The 9,054-nt window shown below is 54.9% G+C and overlaps 1 protein-coding gene across 10 annotated transcripts in view; it reads right to left on the bottom strand.

The window, feature by feature from the left end:
• Positions 1-1,999: 1,999 nt before the first annotated feature.
• MAPT (microtubule associated protein tau) overlaps positions 2,000-9,054 on the bottom strand; it is an 87,256-nt gene continuing 80,201 nt past the window's right edge. For all 10 annotated transcript variants that reach the window (XM_054574879.1, XM_054574880.1, XM_054574881.1 and 7 more), the window contains 3 exons: positions 7,661-7,742; positions 5,315-5,427; positions 2,000-2,475 (listed from right to left, as the gene is read on the bottom strand). In XM_054574879.1, coding sequence (XP_054430854.1) covers positions 2,260-2,475; positions 5,315-5,427; positions 7,661-7,742 — 411 coding nt within the window. In that variant the 3' untranslated portion in view covers positions 2,000-2,259. The remainder of the gene's footprint in view (positions 2,476-5,314; positions 5,428-7,660; positions 7,743-9,054) is intronic.

Genomic DNA, 9,054 nt, shown 5'->3' with positions numbered 1-9,054 from the left:
CTCACGATGCAGGCAGTTAGTTGTAAGACCATCTTTCAGGGCTGCTCTGTGGCTTCTTCCCACTGGGACCAGAGGGCCATTTTCATGCTGCAAGCCAAGCCAACCTCGAGACACAGCTCTGCCTTGACAAAGGGGAGCGCTGGGGGTGTGGGGAGGGGCACCCGGTTTCCTTCTTTGTCCTTGCTTCAGGCCTTCTTCCAGCCGGGGGTCCTCAGGTGTCAGAATCTGGCCTCTGTTGGGTCCCAGATGCTGAAGAAAGCCTTTCAGAAGTTGGGGACCCTACCAGGGTAGAGCCACACTGGCCTCCTTAAGTCAAGTCCCAGCGTGGGGGTGGGAGACAGCTAGGGACCCCCATGAGGGTGGGTTAGAAACCTCTTTACAAGCATTTCAAATACATGCGTCCTTTTTTTTTTTTTTTTCTTTTCACTATCATAATCACTCTGGTGAATCCAAGCATAAACAGACAAGTCTGACGACGACGCGACAGGGAGCAGACAGGGAGGGAAAGGCGACATCTATGTATATGTTCAGCTGCTCCAGCAGGACAGACAGTGCGGCTTCCAGCTGGGAAGGGGGAAGAACCATTTCCGGGCGGGCGTGTTCCCCTTTTTAGGGGTGTGGAGGGCTGATTACATGCACTTGGGGCTAAGCAGCGGCTGGGCTCTCTGGGAGGCTGGCAGTCACGGGCTGGGGCGGAAGTGGGGGGCAGAGGGGATGTGGTCCCTCCCTGGAGGCCTGCCTATCCTGGCCCTGACTCTGGTGACCAGGATATCCAACACAGGAAGGGGACCAGGTCCTCTGGGAGGAAAAAGCTCTGCAAGTCAACCTCCAGGGTCACTGCCGAGCCCCACCCTGGCCTTGCCAAGCCCCACCTCTGCGATGGGAGGTAAGGTGATCAGGTTCATCGTGAGGGACATGCCAGTTGGATGAGTGTAACTTTAACCTAGAAACTGAGGTCCCATCTTGTGCCCAGACTTTGCCTTCCCTTGATTTCACCCCTTAGTTTAGGGGCCTCCCACGTCCAAACAATGCAAACTACTGAGCAGGAGAGTGGTGAGTCTGGGACCTCGGGACAGTGACGTAATGAGGGTTACAGGCAGTGACTGGGCTCCACAAAGCGGACAAAAGGGCGTGGCGAGGGCAGACAGGTGGCTGCAATGACATGGGAGGAACAGGAGGCTCAGCACCCCCCTCCCAGACCCCCGCACACTCCAGAGATGCCAGCGGCCCAGGCTTGGGGACAGGCGGGTGTCCCCCAAGAGGCACAAGTCCTTACAAGAGAACTGGTTAGCCCTAAAGTCCCAGATCAGCGAGGTGGCCAAAATCGTGGCTGCACTTCCAACTGTCAGAACTCAGTAAAACAGGGTTTCCGGGGGGCGGAGGAGAGCCTCTCAGTTCAGCCCCCAGCCCCTGTGGTGGGGGCAGGGGAGAAAGAGGCCACGGCTCGGGACATCAGGGGCAGTCTTGTCCGCGGAAGAAACCCGCAGGCTGCCACCCTCCCACCAGCCAGCCTGCTCCTCCTCCCCTGTCCCCTCACTGCATGGGAAAGACTGGATCTCTCCCTCAGGCTGCCCTGAACGGTGGCACGCGGCCCGCAGCAGACACAGGGCCACCAGCTACAGGAGGCCACTTGGTCCCAGTGGAGGCTGTGTGTCCTCCCTGCAGCCCTACCATGCAGGGAGCAGGTCTCCTCGCCCCCGACACTCTCACTCTCGCCCCGCCCTCTCCCCTCCCTGCCCTCTCCGTGCCTCAGCCTCTCCTGCGTCCCTGCCCACCCCCACCTGTCCAGCTCACACCAGCACAGTCTGTGTCAAGTCCTTTGTTCTGCTGCAGCCTCTGTGACATCCCCAGGATGGGGCCAGAGTGGGGGGCGCCCCCAGTCCCTGAAATTCCCCAGAAGCACCTTTCAAGAGCCTCTCCTTCCTCTTCTACTCAGAGGGGAAAAAAAAAGAATCAAAAGTAATTGCCCAAGGAAATGTTGGGTGTGGCCATCTTGAACTTGTTTTTAAAAATATTTTATTATTCCTAGCCCACCCATCAATTTGGAAGGATGAAATTTGCTCTTATTCCCATCACTGATTTTGAAGTCCCGAGCCAGAGCCGAGCGACAAAAGCAGGTTAAGTGATTAACCGATTAACCGATCTGTGAGGAGCAGCTGGGGGAGGGCAGAGGGCGAGGGGCCAGGTCAGTATTCTTTTTTTTTTCCACACTCTCTCACTCTCTTCTCTCCACGATTATTGACCGCCCCGGGGGCCTGATCACAAACCCTGCTTGGCCAGGGAGGCGGACACTTCGTCGGCTAGCGTGGCGAGCTGGGGCGAGTCTACCATGTCGATGCTGCCTGTTGAGGACACGTTGCTGAGGTGCCGCGGAGATGTGTCCCCGGATACCACAGGCGACTTGTACACAATCTCCGCCCCGTGGTCTGTCTTGGCTTTGGCGTTCTCACGGAAGGTCAGCTTGTGGGTTTCGATCTGCAAGATGGGAGGGGAGGGAGGCTGAGATGAAGAGCCAGAGAAAGGAGGACACGCCCGGCCAACCTGGCCCCATGGGATGGAGTTGATGCGGTGGTGTTGACTATGGCTTTTATCATTTTCCAACAGCAAACGCTTGTGCAGGGTTCTGTCACCTGCCTCCAAGTGACCCTGTTCCCCTCTCCAGAGGCAGTGCCCATTGTAAGTTTCTTGTCTGTGTACCCTTTCAGAGATACTCCACACACCCATATGTGTGAGTGTATATAATATAGGGGTGTGTGTACATTTTAATACATATGTTAACGATACCCACATGCCTGGTACTTTGGTTTGTAGACTTAATACCTTCTGTTATTGGTACCTGATCCCCTTGTGCTTGTTGATGGCTGGCATTCCACCACAGCAGATGTACCAAATTTATTTCCTCCCCTAGGCGTGGATATTTTGGGTGTTCCAGCCTTTTGCTATGACCAACAATGCCACATATGAATAACCTTGGATAACCTTGTACATATACCATTTCACACACGTGTAAGTGTACCCTAGAAGTAGAATTGCCAGTAGGTCATAAGGCACACTCATTTTATTTTAATAGATATCGCTCAGTTGCCAGTGGAATTGTTGAAGTTCGCTGGAGAAGATGAAGGGACGTCCCTAGAGGCACTGCTGCCCCACCAGAAGCCACATACACCCTTCCTTTTGCCGGTGGCTGCTGAGTGTGGCAGCGACAGCCACTGTAGGCAGCACTGACAGGCGCACTAGAGAATGTGGAGAAAGGACGACGTAGCCCGAGCCCCAGAGGGCTGAGCGCCAAAGGACGCCTGGGGAACTCAGGAAGCGTTAGCTAGAGATGCAGGTAGTACCGAGGAATTCTCTCCTCATGAGCCCTGATGTGGTGGACACAGTAATTCTCAACCTTTTGGGGGTCCTAAGACCTCTCTTGAGTATCTGGTGAAACCAGAAAACCCCCACACACAGCTTTTCCATTCAGTTCCCGGAGTCCATGGCCCCTGGGTAAACGGAGGGCTCGTGTGGGGCAGCAGAGAAAATCCGGGCTCTCATTTAAGCTATATATGTGCTTATTTTATTCATTTGGGGTCACTGCTTTGCTAAAAGGACCCTTCCACATTTCTGTATTTGAAAGGCCTTTTTGACATATGCTTTGATAAGAACATTCATGTTGATGTTTTTTCAAAGTTTTGTTCTTAAGAAAGAAAAATGACAGGGTCCTGGGAATGTTCCCGAAACCCCGAAACTGAAAGGAACTCCGGCAGGGGGCGGGAGGTGCCCTGCATTCAGCTGCCGAGGCAATGAGGGGCTGAACATGAAGGGGGCCCTCTGGCGCCAGGGCCATGTCTTCCGAGCAGAGGTCTGGGCCCTACAGGGCCCACCTCTGAGCCGTGTCTGAGGGATGAGTTAAAGCAGAAGTTCAGACTCAGACTTGACTCTAATGCAGGTTCTTAGATGACTACAGAGTACCAGGAACCTTCCAGAACACCATCTCATTTGGGCCTCCCAACCACCCTGGGATTTGGGTATTTCTATCCATTTCACTGGAGGAGAAACAGGCTGAGAGTGTTTGCCGACCTCGCCCAGGTCACACCTGCAAACAGAGTCTAGCCCAGAGCTTCCCTTGGGACACAGAAGCGTCTAGAGACAGGGCCCGAGGCTTTCCTTCACCAAGGCCCAGGCCCTGTCCTCCCCTCAGCCTTTCGAGGGCTCTGTCTAGGGGTCAGGTCCGGCCCCAGGTCTTAGATTGCCACCTCTCTAGCAAGTGCTTCTCCAAAACCACAGTTAGGCTTTCCCGCCAGTGCAAGATGGGGTATGTGTGACTACTCAGCTCCAAGGCCGGAGGTGAGCAGGCCTGCCTGCTGGAGGGGGACCAAGGGCAGGGGTGCGGGGACGGTGTGGCGGGGAGGGGTGTGCTATTTGCCATGGGGATTCCTGGCTGCCACCAAGTCTGGTGTGTTGGCAAGATTGCCCTGCGGCCACACCAACCAGCTGGGCTACCTTGGGCAGTGCCGTTTCTTATGCTGGTTGGATCTCAGATTCTGTGCCCATTCCGGGACATCTTTTGTCCCTCCACCACTCCTCAGTCGTCACTGGGAGACACTGAAGGCTGGAAAGTGAGCCACTTCAGAACTTGAGGGCGGCAGGCGTGGCTGGGAAACCCCAAGGGCACTTGGGCTGCATTTATGCAGATGAGGAAAGTCCAGCCACAAGACCGCATCCTGTGTCAGCCCAGAGGGAGACTGCTCAGTGTCACACACACCCTGGCGCACCACCCCCCGCCCCCTGTGCTTACACAACCAGACCCACAGCCGAGCTTGGTCCAGTGGCCTCCTCACAGGCATGCCCATGACAGAGGCTTTGCTGGAATCTGGATTTCAGCATCGCTGCTTGGCTCTGGCTGCCTAGTGACCCATTTAGAAGATGAGGTTGTGTTCCCATGGCTCGCTCTGGGTGCTCTGGGCTGGCTTTCGGACGGCTCCTTTTGTGGACGCTTGCCAACCACAGGGCCTAGGACAGTGGCTCTCACCTTTAACTGCACTGAAGAACACATGGGGACTTTAAAAATTCCAGGTGTCCAGACCGCACCTGAGACCGGCCAGAGTCTCCAGCATGGAGCCCAGGCATCAGAGCTGTGTGCACTCCCAGGTGACTGCAGCGGGCGGCTAAGGCCGAGCCCGCAGTCCCAGCGGTCGCTGAGCATCTACATCCAGCCAGTCACTACACGGCCTTTGGTTCTCCTCCTCCGGGAAACTGCGCCAGTCTTGTCTACACGACTCGGCTGACAGCCACATCCAAAAGCGGCCTCCTCCCTGCCTGCCCCCTTTACCTTTTTATTCCCTCCGCCAGGGACGTGGGTGATATTATCCAGGGACCCGATCTTCGACTGGACTCTATCCTTGAAGTCCAGCTTCTCAGACTTGACTTCCACCTGGCCGCCCCCTGGAACAAGCACACACAAGAGCACGTGCCTTGAGTGAGGGCTTCGCAAGGGGTTCTGAGCAGACACCAACCTTTGGGGGCAGCTAAGACTCCTGTGTTGAGAATGTGGTTTGGACACAAGTCAGTCCTTCTAAAGGGCTTGAAAACAGTTTGCTTCGTCTCTCTAATCAAGGTACGCATCAAATATTTACTCAGAAAACTCTTCCTCCTTAGATAACACAAAGGTAAATGACAGCTCAGTGTGGGAGAAATTGCTCAGAATTCTAGATTTGTGGCTTCCAAAGAGTGAAGTCTTTCTGTCAACAGCCTGTAAGCTGCAGCCCTTTAGGACCTTGGAATGAAACTAAAGGGCAAAATGCACCCTAAATAAAGAGGGTCCTGACCCTTCCAGCCTCCTCAGGACTCGGTGCCACGCCCAGACGTGGGAGACAGGGCCTGAGGGAGGGAGACACTTCAGCTGACCTTGAACAACACAGGCTTGAACTGTGTGGGTCCATTTATATGCATACTTTTTTTTTTCAATTAATATTGTGCCTACGCCTTATGATTTTCTTTTCTCTTGTTTACTACATTAATACAGCATATAATACATATAACATCCAAAATATGTGTTCACCAGTAGTTTATGTTATTGGCAAAGTTTCTGGCCAAGAGAAAGGGAGGAGCAGTTAAGTTCTGGGGGAGTCAGAGTTACACCCATGGTTTTGACTGCTCAGGGGTCAGCACCCGACCCCTGTGTTGATCAAGGGTCAGCTGTACATTACTTTTGGGGAAGGATAAAGCCACCCAGGAAAGCTGCTCACAGCGGGGTAGGATGGTGGCACTGGGTGAGGCATAGTTGTCCCTGAGTAAGACTGAATTCCCACAAAATGTCTAAGAGAGCCGGGAAAGAACGAGACATTGTGAGGGATGCTTCTGACGGCCTTCTCTGCCCACAGCGCCGCCTCCAGCCCAGACCGCGCTCTGCCCTGAGGGCCTGACGCCGGCAGAGGTCTGGGCTCGACGCCCGGGAGGACGCTGCAGCCTAGATCTGTGCTGCCCGACATGGCAGCCGCAACCCTCATGTGCCCACTTGAAGGTTTTTTTGGAAAACTCTTTTTTAATTGCATTTATTGGGGTGACATTGGTTCATGAAACCACACAGGCTTGTACAACTCAACAAAACATCATCTGCACATTGCACCATGCACCTATCACCCAAAGTTAAGCCTCTTTCCATCCCCATTTATCCCCCCATTGCCCACCTCCCCCTCCCCCCCACCCTCTGGCTATCACCACACTGTTGTCGTGTCTATGTGTTTGTGTGCGTGTGTGCGCGCGCGTCTGTGTGTGTATACATTATTTTTTTCTTAACCCCATCCCCTTTTTTCACCCAGTCCTCCTCTCCCCTCCAGCAGCTGTCAGTCTGTTCCATCACTTTCTGTTTGTTAAATTATTTCATTAGATTCCACATATAAATGAGATCATATGGCACTTGTCTTTCTCTGACTGGCTTACTTCACTTAGCAGAACACTCTCCAGTTGCAAAAGGTAACATTTCCTTCTTTTCTACAGCTGAGCAGTATTCCATTGAGTAAATGTACTCTTCAATTGTAAGTAAGTAAAATCAGTTCAGCTTCTCAACTGCACTAAGCACTTTTCCCCGGCTCAACAGCCACATGTGGTCTGTGGCTACCACACTGGACATCACAGGCGTAGACCATGTCCACCGATGCAGGAAGCCCTATAGGTAGCACTGATTTCTGTGCGGGAGGCAGGGTGGTAAGGATGAGGGAGAGCCGATTGTATCCTTTTCTGTTCAAACAAAGTCAAAGAGGGAGCATGCCAACGGCCCATGGGTTCTGTGTGGCTGTTTGTGCAGTTGGTGAAGTGTCCCCCATCTTGGCTGGGGACCAAGCTGGGTCATCCGCACAGCCAGCCTTCAGGGCCCAGACTGGGCCTGCCCCAGCTCTAGAGGCCCCGTGCACAGCCTGCTGCGGGAACCATGGCTCAGGGTTTAGGACCAGCGTCTGCCCTCTTCACCGTGTCCCGGCCAGCGTGGCCCTGCTCAGGAGCGGGACAGGACAGCCGCACCTCCCAGGCCCCAGCAAGTGCCACCCTCAACACTTTCCTTGACGGCCCACCCCAGCACTGCTGCCCAGCCACTTCAGGAGCAGGACCACGACGCCACCATCCCCCCAACCCCTGCCACCCCAGGCCTCCCTGCCCCGTGCTCCCCGCCTGCAAAGGCTACCTGGCTTATGATGGATGTTGCCTAGCGAGCCACACTTGGAGGTCACCTTGCTCAGGTCCACTGGTTTGTAGACTATTTGCACCTGGAAAGGAGAGAGGACGAGTGAGGGGTGGGGATGGTGGGGCAGACAGACAGAATTAAATGGGATCATTTTCTGACGGGCATAACACGACGAGCAGCAGCGGGGTGAGTCCAGGCTGGCTGGATGGCGTTTCCTGTCTGCCAGGACGCACACGCCCTAGTCCTCATGGTGGGAAACCATGTGGTTGGACTTTTGCCAACCCTGCCCCAAGGGAGCTGGATCTTCACAAAACAACTGTGGGACTGGAGTGTCTTCAGTCCCACAGGACAAGGACCCTCAGGGATAAACAGGATACTCTGTCACTGTGCAGGGCCTGTGCCATTTGCTTAGCAAACACACGTGGAACAGCCACTGTTTCCTGACGTGAGATAGATCACATTCAGTGAGGACATGGAGAACGAAGGTCCATACAATCCGTGCAGCCCTTGAAAAGTCGCGCTGGAAAAGCAAGAGACACATATCTGCTGGGCCTCAAAGAAGAGAGGGAGGTGTGGGGTTGAGAGGGGCTCTCTTCCAGGAGAAGTTTCCGGAAACCCCAGCACACCCACAGCAAGAACAGTGACGGTCAGCGAGCAGCACCCAGAGCAGCGTGGCACCTCTGATGCAAGAGCCGGTTGGCACCTGAGTGTCCCGGAAAGTGACACCAACAGGAGGGGCAGGTGGCCCAGCAGACGCCACAGGGTTAGTGTCGCAGAGAGCAGACTCAGACACTTGTTCCAGGGAGGCCCAGGGCTCCAGGGTGCAGACGGGGCCCGAGGGTCCGCCGTGTGACCGGGCCGCAGGGCCCACCCTCCCAAGGGGGATGGTGGCCCCGGAACTGCCTGCTGATCTCAGCCCAAGAACCAGCTTCCCAGGAAGATGGGGCGCCCCTGAGGGACTCCACATTGGCAGGTGTGTCTCTGTGGCTGTGAGAGGTCCCCAGGTGGTCACTGAGGGTCACTCCTCATCAGCGACATTGTGTGAGGTCACCAGAGGGAGCAGGAGGCCAATCACCCAGTGGACTTGCGCTCCCTGCCCTGGAGCAGTTACTCGAGGGAGAAACGGCCTCGTGCCTGAGAGTGGCTTTAATTAACAAGGACACCAGAAGAAAACGAGGGGTTCTCCTTCAGTCAGAATCACCTAGAACAATCCCAAATTGTTTCGGTTAATTAGAATCATCCTGGCACATGCAGTTAGTTGATGGAGAGTTGATTGGGTCTGGCAGGTGGACGTCAGCCGGGAGCACCCAGGTGTGGAGGCCTGCCCGCCCCCCCATGAGGGCGGGGGTGGGTGAGGAATGATTCGGAGGACAGGCCTGGGAGAGAGCTGTGCC

This window comes from Pteronotus mesoamericanus, unplaced genomic scaffold, assembly GCF_021234165.1.
Source record: "Pteronotus mesoamericanus isolate MK-2021 breed Mesoamerican mustached bat unplaced genomic scaffold, CSHL_Meso_final contig_269, whole genome shotgun sequence".
NCBI lineage: Eukaryota > Metazoa > Chordata > Mammalia > Chiroptera > Mormoopidae > Pteronotus > Pteronotus mesoamericanus.
This window is presented reverse-complemented; position numbering and strand designations above follow the sequence as displayed.